The 19545-nt window shown below is 51.3% G+C and overlaps 7 protein-coding genes across 7 annotated transcripts; 2 read left to right on the top strand and 5 right to left on the bottom strand.

Moving 5' to 3' along the window:
• Positions 1–342: 342 nt before the first annotated feature.
• On the bottom strand, positions 343–825 carry Z517_03902 (uncharacterized protein; the record flags this gene model as incomplete). Its single annotated transcript, XM_013429233.1, has 1 exon — positions 343–825. The coding sequence occupies one exon, from the start codon at positions 823–825 to the stop codon at positions 343–345; it is 483 nt and encodes a 160-aa protein (XP_013284687.1).
• Positions 826–1849: 1024 nt separating this feature from the next.
• On the bottom strand, positions 1850–3366 carry Z517_03901 (uncharacterized protein; the record flags this gene model as incomplete). Its single annotated transcript, XM_013429232.1, has 2 exons — positions 1850–2975; positions 3044–3366. 2 exons carry the CDS (start codon positions 3364–3366, stop codon positions 1850–1852), a joined length of 1449 nt encoding a protein of 482 aa, XP_013284686.1.
• Positions 3367–5098: 1732 nt separating this feature from the next.
• Positions 5099–6207, bottom strand: Z517_03900 (KRR1 small subunit processome component; the record flags this gene model as incomplete). The annotated part of the gene is made up of 3 exons (XM_013429231.1): positions 5099–5776; positions 5828–6100; positions 6148–6207. 3 exons carry the CDS (start codon positions 6205–6207, stop codon positions 5099–5101), a joined length of 1011 nt encoding a protein of 336 aa, XP_013284685.1.
• Positions 6208–6796: 589 nt separating this feature from the next.
• Positions 6797–7366, bottom strand: Z517_03899 (uncharacterized protein; the record flags this gene model as incomplete). The annotated part of the gene is made up of 1 exon (XM_013429230.1): positions 6797–7366. One exon carries the CDS (start codon positions 7364–7366, stop codon positions 6797–6799), a length of 570 nt encoding a protein of 189 aa, XP_013284684.1.
• Positions 7367–8681: 1315 nt separating this feature from the next.
• On the bottom strand, positions 8682–12049 carry Z517_03898 (ATP-dependent protease La; the record flags this gene model as incomplete). The annotated part of the gene is made up of 2 exons (XM_013429229.1): positions 8682–8861; positions 8936–12049. 2 exons carry the CDS (start codon positions 12047–12049, stop codon positions 8682–8684), a joined length of 3294 nt encoding a protein of 1097 aa, XP_013284683.1.
• A 413-nt stretch (positions 12050–12462) lies between these two features.
• On the top strand, positions 12463–14144 carry Z517_03897 (chaperone DnaJ; the record flags this gene model as incomplete). Its single annotated transcript, XM_013429228.1, has 2 exons — positions 12463–13898; positions 13949–14144. 2 exons carry the CDS (start codon positions 12463–12465, stop codon positions 14142–14144), a joined length of 1632 nt encoding a protein of 543 aa, XP_013284682.1.
• A 647-nt stretch (positions 14145–14791) lies between these two features.
• Z517_03896 (uncharacterized protein) lies at positions 14792–18013 on the top strand (the record flags this gene model as incomplete). Its single annotated transcript, XM_013429227.1, has 1 exon — positions 14792–18013. One exon carries the CDS (start codon positions 14792–14794, stop codon positions 18011–18013), a length of 3222 nt encoding a protein of 1073 aa, XP_013284681.1.
• Positions 18014–19545: the final 1532 nt, after the last annotated feature.

Genomic DNA, 19545 nt, shown 5'->3' with positions numbered 1-19545 from the left:
ATGAGTGCCAAGGGTGAATTCGGAACATTCTTTTTGTTTTTACTGACGGTGCGCTTATATTAAGTTGTTTGCTGCATCATGGGCATCCGCATCCCAGTGTATCTGCGCCTCGCTGTTTATCCCCCCTTTTGCCGCAGCCTTGTCAGGAACATGATTGCCACGAGGCTTTTCTCGATGTAAATGCCTCTGCTAAATATTATGTCTTCCGCATCTCGCTTTTATCAGGGCGCTGCCTTCACAGCGAGCCACCTTCTGCGAGGTGTCCTTTGCGTGCTTTTGTTCCTCCACCACAACGGACCTCCCATTCCCTCGCCTCCCTGTGATCCCGTACAATCACTCGAGCTAGCTCTGTGCCGCCATCATCTCACCAATATTCATCAATAATTCGCTCGTGTCCGAAAACACTCGCAGCAACTCCACCTTCAGAACCCCAGTATTGTCCGAGCGAGCTACGATCCAGGTGGCAAAATCCGTGGTAACCTCCTTCCCAGATTTCAATACACTGGTGAGTTTCCCTGTGAAAACGACTTCCGTCTTCCCATCTGGTGCGCCGGGCATGGGGAAGACTCGGTCAAGGTAATGTTGGAGCGACACAATGGGACCGTTGTTCGAATGAATCATGTCGTCGTGTAGTTTCCTCATGGCTGCTTCGCCGACAGCCGGCTCAGGGGTGACATGCAGGATGCCATCAGGGTGGAAGGCGTTGACATATTCGTAGTCTGTGGATGCTTGATCCCAGGATATGAGAATCTTCGTGATCACTCCGAGGACGGCGTCCGGGACGTGTGAGGCGTTGATGAAGGTGTAAGGGTCGCGGCCGTACATGATGGGAGCAGAGTATAGCTTGATTTGGAGCTACTGTGAAGACAGAAAGAAGTCTCGTCAAGTCGAAAGGAGGTTGAAATGAACACATTTGATGCTTGATGTAGAGCAGCGGAACTTCCCACTTCAGCTCCAGCCCAGTTGGAAGGCGCGCGCGACGCGAACCAATGCCGCAGATCCACGTCTTGGTCAAATGCTGTGCGACTTGACCTTGGTTGTCGAGAGGTATCACCATTCTGTAAGTGTCACACATGATTGTGTAGCCGACAGTTCAGGACTCTTGGTGCCGATTGGGTCGAGTCCAACATTCCTAGTCTAGGCAAGCGCAAATATACCATTCGAGTCTACGGCAAAGGGATCTGGGTTGTCAAATTGAGCGCTACTCAGCATGCCAAAAGATCTAGAAGGGCAAGCCGAAGTCGACCAAGCTGACGGCAATTGGCATTACTGGATCAAATTGGCCTTAGCTAACCTGCTAAATTGCACCTCAACCCAGGCCAGAACCCCCCGCTCTTTGTTGTTCCCTGCTAAGTCTGCTCCGTCCTGTGCGACCCTTGTATTGCTGACCCAATTTTGCTTTGACTTGTATGTAGGCAGGGTCGACGTCCAATTGGATTGGATGAGGCGGAATACGAGAAAACCACACCAAGTCAATGCCTCATGACTATTTGTGACGTTGACTGGTTCTTGTCAGACCCTCATTTCGCCGACCCCGCTTGGAACGATGAGCTCACAGTCCAGAGTGTGTCCACCCAAGGCTTTGGTTCAACGATGGAAAGGTGATGGATGACATAGACACTCGTAATACGAGGACGCACCCTGGGAAGTGAGGGATTGAGTTACAACGAGAATGCCGTAGGGAGTTGCGAGCTAGATGGAAGAAATGTCAAGATCGTGCACAATAATGTTGGTATCATTTAGGCATATCATCTCTTCCCACCGCCAATTGCGCCCTGATAAAGAATCACAAGTGCCCTCCAACGTATGAACTCAACCATTCCTCTCCTCCTGTTTGATTGTGCCGTCTTCACACCTTCTCAACATTCACGGACCCCCTTTTCTCCATGACCTCGAAGGTCTCGAGATCATTGATGTCACCAATGATGGTTCCTCGTCGCTCATCAACGTAGCCAATCTTGCTTTCGCGGAAACCGTCCAACTCTCTCTTGCAGACCGTGTTTAAGTAGATAGGGAACACAAAGCTGACAAAGAACCCGACCAAGGGAACGCACATGGCCTTGTGATAGGTCATGTGGTCGGCCGCAAGGCCGGTGAGCGCAGGAAACAAGGCACCACCCGAAACGCTGGCCACGATCCATGAGGACCCCCTCTTGGTGTGTCGCCCCAATCCACGGATGGAGAGAGTGAAGATGGTAGGGAAGATGCAGGACTCGAAGAACAGCACAAGGGAGAGGAAGGCCACACCGGCTTCTCCCGAGATACCAATCGCCAATGCAATGAAAACCATGATCATGGTCATGAACAGCATGAGAACCAGGCGGGGCTTGACGAACATGAACAAACCGGCTGCAGCAAACCGCCCAATCGCAAAGAGTGCTTGACCGATGGCATATCGGTCAGAAGCGCTGGAGCTCGAGAGTCCGGCCGATTCCTCGGCGTATCTGATAAATTGAGAGGCAACCGCAACCTGTGCGCCGACGTATGTAAACTGCGCGGCGACTCCGAAGAAGAGCTTGTATTGCTTCGAGAGGGGCTTTTCTTCGTATCCGGTCAAGTCAGAGCATTGCTCCGCCTGAAGAGCCATGTCGGCGTCCGTGACCTCCGGGAGAGGGCTGAAGAAGAAGACAACCGCTAGGCAAAAGACAAATGCCGCGATGCCTACGTAGGTCCATTGGACGTGGGAGAGGTCGGTAGACTGCGTATCCTTGAAGAAGACACGCGAAGCCAGAAGAGGGGCCACAACAGATCCGACAGCCTGGAACGACTGTGAGAGCTCAAGGCGGAACTCTGACAATCTCGGGGGTCCGCAAGTCGCGATGAATGGGTTGGCAGACGTTTCCAGCGTCGACAGCCCAGACCCTACGATGAACAAAGAGCCACAGAACCCGCCAAAGGATTTATAGACTGCCGAGGGCCAGAACATCAAGGCACCGACGCCGTAGATGCACAGACCGGTGATAAAGGTCCAACGACTGCAAACACAGGTTAGTATCGCTTGATTTTGTCACAACCACAAACCAACCCCTGATGGAAGACTTACTAGCCAAATCGACGGACAATCCAGCCAGAATATGTCAGAGGCCCAATAAAATATGCTCCAAAGTAGGATCCCTGGAGGCCTCCTGCCTTTGCGGCTGTAATGTTGAGGGATGTTTGAAACTTGGCATTCAACACATCGAGCAGACCATATGCAAAGCCCCAGAGGAAAAAGAGCAATGTGACTAGGGTGATGGGAAAGATAGACTGTCGGACAGTAAGTGCCGAAGCACCCGTCAAGCCTTTGTTGGCCACACTCTTGCGCCGCTGTTGACCGGTAACTGAATCAGCGTTGGATGGCTGACGTTCGACTGAGTCGTGATCCATGGTGGTTCAAGAAAGTAATGTACTAGTTTTTGGTTCACGGCAGAGGAGGAGAGTCGAGCAACGTGGGCTGAAAGCGGCCCAGCGCAAAACAGATGGACAGTGCGAGGATTATATAGCTCGGAGGCGGGGAATGTGCTTGGGTGAAGCCAACAGCGAAGGGTCCCGTAAAGTCTGAAGAACGAGAATCTGGATCTAGGAACTTTGTTGGTGATCATGATGAATAAATCATTGCAGGGATGACTGGCACCCATATATACTCCCCGCGAGGGCCACACCTGTCTCTAGCCGAGAGAATTGAACCTTTTCTCAGAGGCCGCTGGTTCGGATACGTCTGATGAGTTTCAGTACTGGTCGTGGTTCGTTGTGAAGCAGAATTGTTGCGAACACTTGACAAGGTGAGTTTGGCCGACGGGACTCCTGTCGCAACGCTTGACCTGTTCTAGCAAAGTTGTCTGCACGTTGCTCCCTCATGGCAACAAGTTGTGACCTGCCCCAGACCAAATAAGTGGAGATCTTGACCATTGCTCAAACCAGACGAGTCCGCCCAGCTTGTCTCCTCAATATCAATTCGAGCGAGCTGCATTGATTGGTGGATGTGGCGGACACCCACACAAGGCTACTCCCCGGAGCGGCGAAACTATTCCCCTCAATCAGGCATGCAGCTTCGGCCTTTCTCTGAGCTCGAGTTTCCCCGAAGCCCTGGCAACCTATACATCCCTCCTCTCGTGCTCAGTAACGGCCTCTTGCCCCCAGCAGAGGCGCTTTCAGGGATCGTAGCGGCTGGCGAACAACTTGCCAATAAGAGACCGCAGACGGCTTGGGACGGGCTCCGCTCCGGCAATGGCTGACCTAATGATGTAGCTTAGGTTTCGAATTGTACTTGTCCGCATGCACCACCAACCAGTGGCGGAGAAAAGCAGATCATACTTTTGAAATTCAAGACTTCTCTCGGTCAAAATCTGCAGGAGTAGACTTTCAGGTCTAGATCGTAAGGCGACAGGATACCTATAACGGCCACAACTTGTTCCCCTCTGGCATAGTCTGATGCATCACGACATTCGGCTATTGACGTCCACCCCAACATGGTTGAAGCTTCCTATGACAAGCATATGCAATGTGCCGAGTGTGCAGTTATAGGCGGTTGAGAAAGGTGATGATTTCGAAGCATCGCCCGATGCGTTCATCCCAGAGCCAAGAAAACGCAGTGGTGCTTCGAAAAGGTTGAATTTTGCGGAGAATCACTATGATGAAAACCGCAAGGCGTGAGATAGACAAACTCAAAACGTCGGCTTCTGACGAAATTCTGGTTCGCCCCTAATAGCCGAACGGTCATTGACTCCTGCGTTGTCGTTGTGTGTGCCAGAGGGTTTGGAGATGCTGCATAGCACCGTCTCCAAATTCCTTGAAGATAGCAAGTCGTTTCTCTCAGCTCGAACCAATCACGTCCACTGTTAGTGATTGAAGAGAAATGTGACGGTCTCCAGGAGTGCGCATTCTAAGCATGGGGGAGTGCTTGCATTGTTTCCTCGGAAGTGTTATATCTCGAGATATCGCTGAGACGTGTAAGAACGAGGACCAGTCCGTCCTGGAGCGTGCAGCGTGCGATTGAACGACTCCAACCATCGGCTTCGGGACAAGAAATGGATTTCTCAGTGGTATGAATGTTGCGGTCGAGTGGTCGTTGACTTTTCGATCTGGAATACACAAGCCAAGTTGTTGTCGTAAGGGTTGCTCATCCTTTTATCTTCTTGACCTTCTTTGGTCTAGAATCGCCGTCTTCATCCACAGTCTTCCGCTTCGCCTTTTTCTGCACCAGATCTTCGCGGGGAGCAACAAATGCCTGTTCTCGCTGCCGCTGCCTCTCTTCCTTCTTTTGTTTCTGCTTTTCCTGCCGTTCTTGTTCTCGGGCCCTTTCTTTTGCCTGCTTAGCAAGGAAGTATTCACCACTTTCAATCTGCAAATCAACCTTGCTCTTCTCTTGAGGCGGCGGGAATGGCGTGTAAACCTTCTTGGACTTGTCAATAACCTTGTGGGGAACCCGTCTCTTGCTCAGAGTCTTCTTCTTGAAGTTTGGTAGAAACCTGTCCCAGCTTTCATTCTTCAGGGCAGGGTCTTTGGCTAATTCTCGCTTGATCATAAGTTCTTTGACATGGTAGATAGGGTGGATGTTGTTCATGCAGTCTTCTACGACCCTTCTCACTTCTTTTAGGCCTTTATAGCCGCCCATCGCACTGACCGTGTTTCCCTGGACGAGGATGTAGGTGTTGGTGAGAAGTTCAAGAGCCTTCAGCGTGGAGCCGTTCGGTCCAAGGAGGCGCTGTCGGCGTTTGACGAATCGCTCCTTGTTTGAGACCAAATTTCTGATTTTAATGACATCGCAGGCCATGTCATCTTGGAGGATCTTTATAGCCTAGGAAAACTGTCAGACATGGGGGAGGGCCTTTTCCAACTCAGGACTCACCTGTGGAGCAGGTACGCTGCGGGCCAGCAGCTTGATGAGGTCTCGGGCATCGAGGATTGCGGCAGGGTCAAAAGTTTTTCTGGTGGTGCGCACTTCCATACGACCTTCAACCAGATCGAGTGTACACGCAATGCCTCTCTTTTCCAATGCTTTGGTCACCAACGGCCAGGCCTGCTTCAGGTAGAGTTCGCGATATTTTGGAAACAGACACGCAAAGGACGATTCTTCTGCGAATGTGCCACCGAGATTATGTTCTGGCTTGAATTCTTCAATCTGCGCAAACGTCAGTGGAGGCAAGACAGATGGCAAAGAATGCTGACCTTCCACTTGTCTATATCGTCCGTGTCCCACGGCTTGTCCTTCTTATATGTTGAAGGCATAGCTACGTCTGTGCTAATTGTTCTGCGACCTCGTCCGCAAATGTCGTAAGGTAATTGATATCGAGCCGGTCATGTCACTTTGAACATTTGGAGACTGCGGTTTTTTGGCAGCAGAATCTTGCCAAGCCGGTCGGAAAAATACATGGGCGAGGCTCCGAAAATGGCCAAGGCTGATTGGCTCGTCAACCGACTTCCCACTACAACGAAATATTATGCCCAAGGGTCAAATACGAATAATCTACTCACTTTTATTGGTGGTGGAAAGATGAGATGACTCTGCGGAATGATAAATTGTACTCAGTACCTCTGGGTCTAGAGCTAGCAACTAAGTCATTCGCATTTTTTCCGATCTGGAGTATCTTCTGCTTTCGCCAAACTTCAAATGTGTAACCATCGGGGTCCGCCCAAATCCAGCCTCCGCCATTCCTGCCTTGCCTTTCCCTAGGCCTCTTGTCGCTTAATATGACCTAAAGTACCATTTCAGACCTCGACAGAAACAAAACCCGTATTCGTCGTCATCTAACAGATGTTTTTTACCACCCTCGTGCTTGTATCCTGGCCCGCCTACACCTTCAGGAAGCAGCGGTGTCTAGCAGCTGGTGGACGCGCAGGTACTCGGTCTTGGGGCAGAGATTGGGGCAATGTTCGCAACACCCTCATCCTCTGCGGTGCCCGACCAAAGGGCATCGAGGTCCGGAAGAACATGGCAGCATCGGAACTGGTTGATGGTCTGAAGTTGTGTCGCGACATTGTTTGAGTCGCCCGCGTTAGCCATGATGTTCCCCAGTGGGACAAGGACATTTTTCTCAAAGCCATTGAAGAGGTCGTTCGCTGCGTTCTGCGCAGATGTTCCTGAACTAACGTCTGATTCGCACGCAAGGATGTTGAGTTGGTTGGGTTCATTTTGGGCGGCGGTCAAGGCATTCGCAAGGTCCGCCATCAATGTGGTAGGGTCCAAAGATGCGGCCTGCTCCAGGAAACTATTGACAGTGACAACATCACTGTTCCATTGATTGATGGCGTTGGCAATAGCACTTGACCCAGGATCGGCTCCGCAGCTGTTATCAGGGTTGTTGCGCTTTGCGAATCTGAGGTTTGACGAAGCAGCGGCGGAGGCGCCGACAAGGGCGAGCAAAGATGCTGTAACGAATGACTTCATATCGAGTCTTGGTAAGGGGTAATACAATATGTTGGAATCTAAGTAGAAGGTAGAAAGAAGAATTCAAAGAGCGACTTGAGTTAAAATGCGCGAAAATAAGGTCGATTTGACAGTAGAAAGTTGTTGTGAAGAGTTGTATGCTGGGGGGACATTTCCTACTCGGGGACCACCTACCTTGTATTTATGTTTTAATCCGTCACCATGAGGCTTGCTCGTGAGTACGGCGTTTGAGGGACATTTGGGCGGACGAAAGTGCCGTTTAGCGTGGGCGACGATGTTCGATGAGTAAGGATTCATTGCGGAAAGTAGATTCCTCACGCTGTGTGCAGCTAGACAAACACTTGAGAGCGTTAGTGATGACAGGAATAGAATCCTCCGAGCCTCGCGCGTGCAAATTGCCTCCATGTGGTGGGGCTCATGGGGCCAAGAAGGCTTAGTAGTTGCTTGGTTTGATGAAGCTTTTGGGCTCATCGGTAAGCACAATCTCGTTGGTGCCTGCTCTCGTACCTTCCTACTTGTATGTATCGAGTACTCGTACATGGCGAACCTAATGAACTCTAAGAGTCCCAAAAAGGAAGTGCACCCCTATCGAGTCCTATGAGCAGTTTACATCGGAGCTAGTCTGGGGTGCCCCTGTTGTCCCTGGAAATACCTAGGGATATGCCCAAATCCTTCCCGGCCCAACCGGGGGTTCACGATCAAAGTATCTTCACAAAGGCCTTGACACGATTACTCCCTCCGTTGGGAGACAAGTCAATGCATATGGAAAGAGTAGACTGACAGGGACGCGGCACTTCATTGGAGCCGCTGTCCTTGGAAGGTCGTATAAGGCTAAATATGAGAAACTTTACATCCGGAAAGACCGCACTAGCACAACTAGGTAACTCGGTCTCTGTGAAGGCCAGAACATGTCTTTATCGCCTCTTGAGATGATGCATGAATAATATACATTGTTGGCAGAAGAGAAGGGATTCGACATCGTAACCAACTCAATACCATCCCGTGAGGGTATTAAATGCTCCTGGAGTCCGTCGATATGTCTCACGGTGTTTGTCGTGACCCATTCCACTCCGTGTCCTCCTAGATGGCTCAAAGGCTGTTGCTCCTTCGTATACAGGTACATCGAGTCGAAAGATCACCGGTCTCGGACAACCCGATCTATATATCTATGCATATATATCTTTCCCGTCCCTTTGCCGTTTCAGATGTAATATGACATGTTTATACCGAAGTTGAATGTTGAAAGTTGAATGGCCGTAGGATGTTCCAGTCCGTCGGGAGAGAAGTGGTAGTTTTTTTTCCTTTGCGAGTCAACTCAGTCATCGTCGTCATCGTCTTTGCCATCTTTACTCTTCCCCTTGCCACGTTTTTCTTTTCTCTCCAAAGCCTCTTTCCACCGAGCGTTAATCTCCTTTGTGCTGACGTTGGGAAAGACAATGTCGAAGACCTCATCATACCAATCAACCGCATGACCATCAATACCTTCTTTGATTTTCTGTGGTTCGATCAATGTTAGCATGGCATTCCAGGCGATGTGGTCGGGAAGAAACGCGGAAGAGAGGAACATACCTCTGGTAACTCGCACCAATCCCCCCAATTATCCTTTGGAAACAGAATCTTTGTACATCCAGCCCTCCTCGCAGCAACCGTCTTCTCTCTTAATCCGCCTATCCTGAGTACTTTACCTGTCACCGTCAACTCGCCTGTCATTGCTAAGGCGGGGTCGACTTCTTTGTCCATCGCTAGACTCAGCAGAGAAGTCGCCATTGTGATGCCTGCCGAAGGACCATCCTTTTGGACTGCGCCCTCGGGACAATGCAGATGTATTTTGGCGTGGTCGAAGAATGTATTCTCAGGGAATTTCGTCGCCATGACGTGCTTGGCAAACGAGTATGCAATCGACGTCGACTCTTTCATAACTGGTTTGAGATTACCTGTCCGCTCCAGCCCGGGTCGACTGGAAGAAGAAAGAGCTGATTCGAGGATTGATTCGACGTATAATGCCGCACCACCCATGCTTGTCCAGGCTAGACCCATGGCTACACCAGGTGGCGTGGTCTCGTATAGTCGGTCAGCAGTAAAGATAGGCGGGCCGACGTAATCTTTCAAGTTGTCCTTTGTGATCGTAATGTGGACAGAATCTGGAACCGTAAGTGCAATCCGGGGCTTTTCAGTCGTTTCTTGCTCGATCGTTTCCGGGGTGTCTTTGATATCTGACTCGTCCTTTTTGCTCTCTTCAAGGGCAGCTTTGCCCTCTTCCGTCAGGGCCTCTGCTTCGGGAAAGGCTTCTTCACCAAGGTCTTGAACAATCTTCAGTGCCGATTTGCGGTAAACTTTTTCGATTTGCTTTTTGAGGTTGCGAACCCCAGATTCCCGGCAATACTTGTTAATAAGCTCTTCGATCGCGGACTCGTCCAAGTTGACATCTACATCCTTTAATCCAGAAAGTTCTTTCGCCTGTGGCGCAAGGTATCGATCGGCAATCGCTTTCTTCTCGTCCGCGACATAGCCACTGAGTTCAATCAACTCCATTCGGTCGAGGAGGGGTCGGGGAATGGTATCGGTCATGTTGGCCGTACAAACGAAGAGAACTTTGGAGAGATCGACTGGGATGTCCATGTAATGATCCAAGAAACTGGAGTTTTGTTCGGGATCGAGAAGTTCGAGGAGCGCAGACGCCGGATCTCCCTGATGACCGCGACCGATTTTGTCCACTTCATCGATGAGAATCAAAGGGTTCTCGGTTTGGCATTTCTTGAGTGCTTGAATTATCCTTCCCGGCAACGCGCCAACATATGTCCGGCGGTGGCCTTTGATCTCGGCGACATCAGTCAGACCGCCCACACTGAAGCGATAGTACTGCCGGTTTAGCGCCCGAGCGATTGATTTCCCGATAGATGTCTTTCCAACACCAGGAGGCCCGACAAAGCATAAAATCTTCCCTTCCACCGTTCCGCGGAGCTTGCCGACCGCAATAAACTCGAGAATTCGGTCCTTGACATCCTTCAAGCCGTAGTGGTCTTCGTCTAGGACTGTCATAGCGTTTTGGATGCCAAAGTTTTCAGCACTTCTCTGGCCCCAGGGAATCTGGGTAATCCAATCCAGGTAGTTCCTTGTCACATTAAATTCAGATGCCGCAGGCTCCAAATGTGCGAGTTTGTTGAGCTCTTCCTCAAAGACTTTTTTCACAGCTTCAGGCATAGCCAACTTTTGAGCCTTTTCCCGGAACTTTTCCACCAACTTGTCCTTGCCATCGGACTCGATCCCGAGCTCTCTTCGGATGCCCTTCATCTGTTCCATAAGCCAATACTCACGCTGGCGTTTCTGTATCTTGCTCTCAACGTCTTTTGAGATTTTGGATTGTAGTTGCGCATTCATCAGCTCCTTCTTAAGTACGACAAGAGCCTTGTGCAGCCTTTGAGCAACATCCATTGTCTGCAGGACGTCCTGTAATTCTCCGATCTCACCGGCAGAAACTGCCGCTGCAAAGTCGGCTAACTTGGCTGGCTCTTCAAGCACATTGCCCGCGGATTGTGAGACGCTGAAGTCGGAGATCTGATCTCGGAAGAGTTGGTTGAGGCTGGCGACTTCCTTGAATACACTGACAATCTCCGATGTTAGCGCCTTGATTTCACCGCTCTTCTTGTCAAAAGGTAGCTCTGTCATATTTTCCACGTTGACTAGTGAAACAGGAAATTTGCGTAAGAAAGCAGTGGGTTCGTAAACACTCAGTTGTGCAGGTTGGTCCTTGTTAGGTTCCTCGAAGCTGGCCACAACATCGCCCTTGTTGTCTGTGCCACCGGTCTTAGGTTTGGCTTCCTTGACAGTCTGCACTTCGACCACCGAAGCCCCGTCTCCTGTCGTTGATGGTGGCATCAAGGCAGTCATTCGAATTCTTCGGTGTGGGTATAGAACCGCAGTCAAGCTGTGTTCGTCACCGTGCACGGGAAACGCGCTAGTGATTTGAGCAAAGACGCCGACATCGTGGACGTCATCCATCTTCTCAATGATGTCTTTGTCGGCAGCGTCGTCCTTGAAGAGGAATGCACCCACGTAGGGTTGTCCCCTCTTCATCATTTCTGTTATCGCAGCAACGACATTGGGATCTCTGATGGTGATCGCTTTGTAGAAACCTGGGAATAGAGGTCGCTTCGCGATGGGGATAGCCATGACCTGTGGGTAGGTCTCTGGGATGGTAGGTTTGGATATCTGTGTGCTCCGCCGCCCACGCCTGCTACCATCGCCCCCAGCACCGGAGCTCTGTCCAGTTCCTGTGCTTGAGTCATTACCGCTGCCTCCTGCAGCCGCCGGTCGGCCATCGCTCGCAGATTGAGGTATAGGCTGCGGCTCGGCGGGGGGTTTCTTGGCTTCAGCAGCATCTTCTGTCCGTGGTGCGTCATCCAGCTCACTCTCGACTTTCTTTTCCTTTGTCTCGGCCTCTTCTTTCTTGGGCAGCGAATCATCCTCTGGAGGCTTGTCTTTCCTGCGAGCAGGATGAGAGGTGAACTGGCGTATTTGTAATCCCCTCTGGGCGGCGATAGACAGGTAACTCGAGGGAGTCAGAGTAGTCGCGGAGGCCGCTAATGAATTTTTCTGCAAAAGCTGTCTCCTGCAGTCTCTACAGATGTGGCGTGAATTGGCCCGGAGTGCGCTCCTCCATGGCAACGTTTGGCCGCGAAGCATTCTCTGTTAGGATCGGACAGCTGCTGTCCAAGTCAGAAAGACAGGAGAATGCAGAGGTACTGGAGAGTGAGAAGGGATTCAGTAGCGGCCAAGTCAGATGCAGGCCACCCAGAACAACGAAGGAGGGGAGTTGAGGGGGGAGGGAGGAAGTTGAAGCAGGCAATGGTGCATTGCGAATACTCTGCTTCGCATAATTGCTCTCTTGATATCATCGTATCGGCGATGCTTGAATTGGAAACTCTGCCGAGCAAAAAAGCCGAAAAGCGCCTGGAAGTTTCGAAGCAGGACCAGTCACATCAACTCCACGCATTTTAAAAACCCATCCTGCGATACCTCGCGACTCGGCTTCGGCGGACTGCTTGACTCGATGCACTCAAGTCGGTTTTGGTAACATATTCTGAAAACAATTCTCCATGAACCTCGCAGCAGGCCCAGCCGCATGGGCTGGAGCGACTCCGCTTCCCATGCGGACGATTCTAAGGACGGTTCAACGTCCTCGACAACGAAATAACTTTACTCGCAAAGCTCAAACAAGGAGATTCTATGATTCCGCAGCCTTTAAAAGACCGTCAATACAAAGATCATCGATATGCTCACGACCGCCGTCGAGTCAAATCCGACATTTCTCCGCAACCTCGACTTTCCAGGCTATGAAGGATCCTTATGCGACTTTGGGGGTTGGAAAGAATGCTACCGCATCTGAGATCAAGAAAGCATACTACGCTCTAGCGAAGAAATACCACCCGGATACGAACAAAGACCCTAACGCAAAGGAGAAATTCACGGATGCGCAGTCAGCATATGAGCTACTCAACGATCCTCAAAAGAAGGCTACATATGATCAATACGGTGCAGCGGCCTTTGATCAAGGGGCCGGCTTTCATCCCGGCGCGGGGAACCAGCATCCATTTTCCGGAGCTGCTGGAGCGAACCCCTTCTCCGGGTTTGGTGGAGGCTTTGGCGCGGAGTTCAACTTTGAAGATCTTTTTGGCGCATTCACTGGCGGTCGCCGCGGGCGGAGGGCCGGAGGGCCTTTCCAGGAAGAAATTCTGGTGGGGGAGAATATCGAGGTACAAACAAACATATCCTTCATGGACGCTGCAAAGGGCGTGTCCAAAAACATCACCATCACACCTCTTGTACAATGCGGCACCTGTAAAGGCGACGGTTTGAAACCGGGCTCGTCGAGGCAGCAATGCAAACGCTGTAATGGGACCGGGACAAGGATCCATGTCATGCAGGCCGGATTTCAGATGGCGTCTTCTTGCGATGCTTGCAGTGGGACTGGAGTCGTTATACCGAGAGGCTCCGAATGTAACACGTGCGCTGGTAATGGAGTGGTCCGCAAGAGAGAAACGGTGGAAGTCGATATCCCGGGTGGAGTAGAGGATGGAATGCGTCTACGAGTAGCCGGTGCCGGTGACTACCCTCCCACCGGAATGTCAGCAAATCCCGAAGCACGAACCCAGCGCGGGGATTTGTACGTCTTCATTCGGGTAGCGCCAGATGCCAGGTTCAGTCGCAATGGGGCCGATATCCTCCATACCGCCTCGATACCTTTGACTACAGCACTACTTGGGGGGGAGGTGGTTGTGCCTACACTGGATGGAGAAGTCAAAGTGAGGGTTGCGACAGGAACATCAACAAATGACAGAATAACACTGCCCGGAATGGGTATGAAGAGACTCGGTGGACGCGGTGCTGGTTCTTCTGGCGACCTCAGGGTGGAGTTCAAAGTTCAGATGCCCAAATATCTGACGGCCAACCAGCGGACTATTATCGAGATGCTAGCTGACGAAATGGGCGACAAGACGGCGAAGAGGATCATGAACTTGGACAAGTACAAGCAGTGAGTGGATCGAAGACTTTAACGAGCAGGCCGATGACTGATTCCCACAGGGAGCCTGCCAAAGACAGTAAAGCATCGAAACCGTCCAACAAGGCCGCTGATCACAAGAACGAAGGATTCCTTAAATCTACCTGGCATCGACTTACCCACCAGCACGATAATCTAGAGCCGGACAAGCCAGGTAAAGAGAAAGAAGCAGAAGCGCAAGACGAGGATGAGCCGAAGAAGGCATCCGGGTCCGGTTGATTTCGTTCGCATTGACCTTTGAATGCTACAATACCCATCTCCTGCATTCTCACGATGCATAGCGACGGCGATAGACTTTGACCTCCAGCGAGGTTTTCCGACTTACATATTGCTTGGGGTGGACGTTTTTGAGAGAGTCTACGGTGCTGTATATGTGTGTGTGTGTACACTGTTGGTGTGTTCGATTAGGCTCAAAACTCCCATCTATTTGTACAATTACTGGTGCTGCTTGGAAACCCAAAAGCATGCCAAAAAGTTTTTTGATATAGCAATGACCTTCTATGCGACCGTAAGAGTCGGCTAACCATGACATGGCCCCCAGAGAGTACCTGATAATTCTCGTATAACGCGAATGAGACCTCCAGTTCCTTACGAGGCTGCCTGACCGATACTGCCGAGTGGGTCTTAGACTCGCATCACTCGTTGCGGGACGTCGATCAATCAACTTCATCCGCATTGCCCTGCATGTGTCGACATATCTCCAGAGTCGCCTCCCTCTCCTGGCCATCGCACCTAGACCGCCTGACCGTTCGAGACTGAATTATCTGATTGCAGTTGTGTCCTTCGATGCGTTAATTCATACCCTCCCACTACCTTGATCTCCCTCGTCCCTCTTTCCCCGAAACATACCCCCCACCACCATCAAGATGGTACAAGCGCCCATGATATCTTGCCCGCTCAAGACCACATCGGAGGTGAGCTGGGTCGAACCACTATCCCAGTATATACGCACGAGCTATGGAGACGACCCCAGCAAATATGTCGAAGAGATTGGAACGTTGAACAGGTTACGGCAAGACATGAGGGGCGCAGGCGCCGACTCGGCATCTGGAAGAGACTTGCTCTACAGATACTATGGACAACTAGAGCTGCTGGACCTCCGGTTCCCCATCGATGAAGCGCACATCAAGATTTCTTTTCAGTGGTTTGATGCCTTTACGCGCGCCGCTACATCGCAGTACTCATTGGCCTTTGAGAAGGCCTGTGTCATCTTCAACATAGCCGCTGTCTTGTCCTGTCATGCAACCGCCCAGAATCGGTCAGAGGACAAGGACCTCAAGACAGCCTACCACTCGTTCCAAGCCTCTGCAGGCATGTTCACCTACATTAACGAGAACTTCCTCCATGCGCCCTCCACCGATTTAAATCGAGACACCATTAAAACCCTCATCAATATTGTTCTCGGCCAAGCGCAGGAAGTGTTTATGGAAAAACAAGTCCGTGACGGAAAGAAACCAGCACTCCTGGCCAAACTTGCTGCACAAGCGCAATTTCTGTACAGCCAGGCGAAGGAGGGTCTTGAATCCGATCATGCACGAGGGGTGTTTGAGTCCTCTTGGTTGAAGTTGATCCAGGTTAAAGCATTACACTTCTCTTCGCTGGCGGAGTACTATCAGGCTTTGGCAGAGGAGGAGACGAATCAACAGGGATCTGCAGTTGCGCGGTTACAACTGGCAGAGAAGTCAAGCAAGCAGGCTTACTCACTCGCAAAGGCCTTTCCTTCGTCACCGTCCTCTGCTTCAAATCTCGGGTCTGACACCGCTTCAACGCTACAGTCAATCACCCGGAGACAGATGGAGAGTGTACAAGAGAAGCTGGTTGCTTCAGTCAAAGACAATGATTTCATATACCATCAGACCGTTCCACCAGAAGCGTCCTTGGCCCCCGTCATAAAACTCCCGGCGGCAAAAGCCATCCCCCTCTCCGAGCTATATCAAGGTCAGGATATCCAAAGGATCATCGGACCAGACATCTTTCAGAAAATTGTCCCCATGTCAGTCACAGAATCAGCAAGTATGTACGACGAAGAGAAGGCGAAGTTGATTCGATCCGAGGCGGAGAAGGTTGAACAAGCAAATGGAGAGATGGCTGCTAGTCTCGACTACCTCAAGCTGCCCAATAGTCTCAATGTCTTGAAGGGCGGACTCGAACAAGAAATGGGTGTAGACAGGGAATTTGAACATTGGTGTCAGGAACTGGCGAACCAGCAACCTTTTACAGCAGCTTTTGAACAATTGCAGAGAGACAAGCAGAGCGTGTTGGATAGTTTGGCTAAAAGCACGAAACAACTGGACATGGAGGAGAGCGTGTGCGAGAAGATGCGATCCAAGTATGGAGCCGACTGGACCCAGCAACCAAGTTCGAGGTTAACGTCGACACTGAGAGCGGATATCAAGAGTTACCGTGACACGGTGGATGAGGCTGCAAACAGTGACGCGCAGCTTTTCTCGACAGCGCGGCAGTATGAAAGTGATTTTGAAGAGATGCGTAACGCAGGCGAACATGGCGAGGCCGACATTCTGTATCAACAGGCGTTGATTAGGGCTGGGTCTGGGACAAAACACAGAGCCAAAGACGCAGACGAAGGCACGCTTCTCGACGAGGACTACGGGGAGGGAGGTTTGTCCGTTGCAGACCAGATCGCCAAAGTGGAAGATCTTTTACGGAAACTCAATCTCGTGAAACGCGAACGAATGCAGGTCCTGAAAGATTTGAAGGAGAAAGTCCACACCGACGACATATCAAGTGTGCTCATCCTGAACAAAAAGGCCATCGCGAACCAAGAGAACCAGTTGTTCCAAGCCGAGCTCGAGAAGTTCCGCTCTCACCAAAATCGGCTCATCTCGACCGTCCACAAACAGTCTTCGTTATTGAAAGAATTGACCAAGACATACGGTGATTTGCTGCAAGATAAGCGAGTGCGGTCAGACCAGCAGAGGTACGATGCCATACAAAAGAGCAAGAACAGTGTTATGAGCAAGTATCGAAGAGTCTTCAATGCGCACGAGGACCTGGCTCAGGGACTTATGCGTGCACAAGGCTTCTACAGCGAGATGAAGGAAAGCGTCGACAGTCTAGAGAAGAACGTTGATTCCTTCGTCAGCAATCGCCGAGCAGAGGGAGCGCAACTGCTTCATCAAATCGAACAGGCGAAAAACAGTTCGGCGGATGGTCAGGCTGCTGCCGAGCAAAAGAGAATGCAAGAGTTGATGAACCGCTTGTCGATGGAACCCAAGGCGACGTCGCCCTCGCAATCAGACCCTCCTGCTCTTCCTCCTCTACCACCCATAACGGCTTCCAGATCGCCGGCACCAGTTTCACCAACACACCCTACCACAAACGCCGACCCACGCTTTACGATTCCTCCCCGTCATTCGCCGGCCCCCGTTATACCCAATGGATATTCAAATCAATTCCAGCCTCCTTCGCAGCCGACGAACCCGTCGCCGATTGAATCTCAGCACGCCTTTGCTCAAGGGGCAGCTGCACCGCTTTCCTCTGGTTATAATCCCATGGCTTACCCTTCGAGGTCCGTGACATCACCGAACCAGCAGCAGGCTTCCTATGGCTTCTCCCCAATCACTTCACCTCCGCCTGGTTCCATGAATACATATTTCCCACCAGCTGGCCAAAATCACCAACCATTGGCATTCACTTCCCCAAGCCACCAGTATTCTCAGTATGCCTTTCCCCTCCAACCAGGCGCGCCTCCGCCGGCTGCACCTTATCAAACTCCTTCGCCGCATCCACAGGGACCCCAATCCCAAGCACCCTACCAGCAACAACAGCCTTATCAACCCTCGCCGTCCCCATACAATATGCCCCAGAACTACATCCCTCCCCCTCCGCCCCCTGGCCCTCCTGGCGGGGGCTCAACAACACAATACCCTCCAAACCCTTCTGGTGTTTGGGCCAGTGGACCGGGCGGGTACGCGAACTATACACATCCCGCCAGATATGGGCAACCGAATCAGCAGCAAGGCCAGAGTCAGGGTCAAGGGCAGACGCAGCAGGCACAAGTTGGGAGTGGGCAAAATGTCGGAGGACAGGACCAGGATCCGTGGGCTGGATTAAGTGCATGGAAGTAGATGGGCTGACGTATTGGAATGCTGTAGACAAACATATGCTGGGGACACGAACATGACGGTTACGAGGGCTCGTCATGGGATAGAGAGCACGCAATCATGAGAGAGACTGAAATTGAATGGAGATGTAAGATGTGGGCTACACAGCAGAATTTAGGTCTCCGTGCTAGACATGTTACATCGATTGTGCAAATGCATATGGCATGAGAGGAAAAAAGTGAACCTTTCCCTGCCATACTAGCCACGACCCTGTCTTTCAGGCGGTAAGATCTCGAGTACGAGGTTCATCTTTGGAGATATTGTCCGCCAGTGCGTGCTTCTGCGTGCGTCTGAGGCATGCCGTTTCTAAAATGACAGAAAGGATAAGGGGAAAGGAGATAAGGTCAGAGTAGGGAAGTCGATTGCGAAGAAAAAGAACGAGAAATTGTCACGGCCCTTCGCAGGTACCATGTAGCCTCTCCTCCTCCAGCACCACCTGAAAGGGTCCTGTCCCGACATGGCATGATGTACTGGAAGTGAGGGGAGGCAAGGACTTTGGACTTTGGATCATGTGTGTGCGATCAACCTCTGTGAGTCATCCACTGGCACGACTGGGTAGCCCGACGACATTACTTACCTACCATCCAACAACTACTCCGTACGAAGTACATCAATATTGCATAATCAGCCCAGCAAGCCTTCTTGGGTGGGACCTTTGACTTTGTAGGGGAATCAATCGGTTGCCGCTCGCGGGCGTGACGAGCTCAACTAACATCTTGTGTGGTTGGGGTGGGAAGGATGAACGAGTACCTTTTGAGACAAAAATAAACACCCCCCAGGATGGGAAGGGCGAAGCAAACGAAATGTGGAATGTGGCTTGAAGTGGCGCTGTGTCTGTGTCTGTCACATTAAAACCACCAGCGTAGCCTGTCTGCTGCGGACATCCGATGTGCGAACGCGTAGCCAGGAAATGGTGACGGTGATGATGAGTGCCTCTGGCCCAAAAAATCGCGGAGGAGGCGGCAGAACATCCCTACGATCCCTGCAAGATCGTGTCCAGAAACAGAAACATGAACAGAATATGGGAGTGTGGAAATCAGTGCTTTTACAAAGGGTCTCGTTTTGGCCTACTCGTACTCGTAGGGAGAGAGTGAGTCGGTCACTTGCTGTTGGTCCTGGTCTCAAGGGTTCGAAAAGCATGAGTTCTGAAGCGGGTTAAGTTGTCTGTCCAGTCCTGTTTGAAGTCCTGGATGGCGGGCGAGACAGTGACAGGGTCTCAAGTGCCCATTGCCCACGCCCTGGTAAGCAGCCAGGGAAGTCCTTGAAGAGTGAGAAATGGAAAATAATCTCCAGCGTGAGGCTGATCTGGTCTCCAAGCATCCGGAAAGCAACGACGAGCGAACCCTGACACACCTCCTACCTACCTACAGGCATGTAGGTAGAACGCACATTTCTGCGTCCCCTCGTAAGAGTGGGTCCCTTTGCATTTTTGTTTCCAGCCGAGCTCAGGAAGCGGATATCGAGTCCAGGGAATGGAGCGAGCTCATGACAGACCG

This window comes from Fonsecaea pedrosoi, assembly GCF_000835455.1.
Source record: "Fonsecaea pedrosoi CBS 271.37 unplaced genomic scaffold supercont1.3, whole genome shotgun sequence".
Classification (NCBI taxonomy): Eukaryota; Fungi; Ascomycota; class Eurotiomycetes; order Chaetothyriales; family Herpotrichiellaceae; genus Fonsecaea; species Fonsecaea pedrosoi.
Note: the sequence above shows the minus strand (reverse complement) of the source record. Positions and strands in the feature narration are given on the sequence as shown.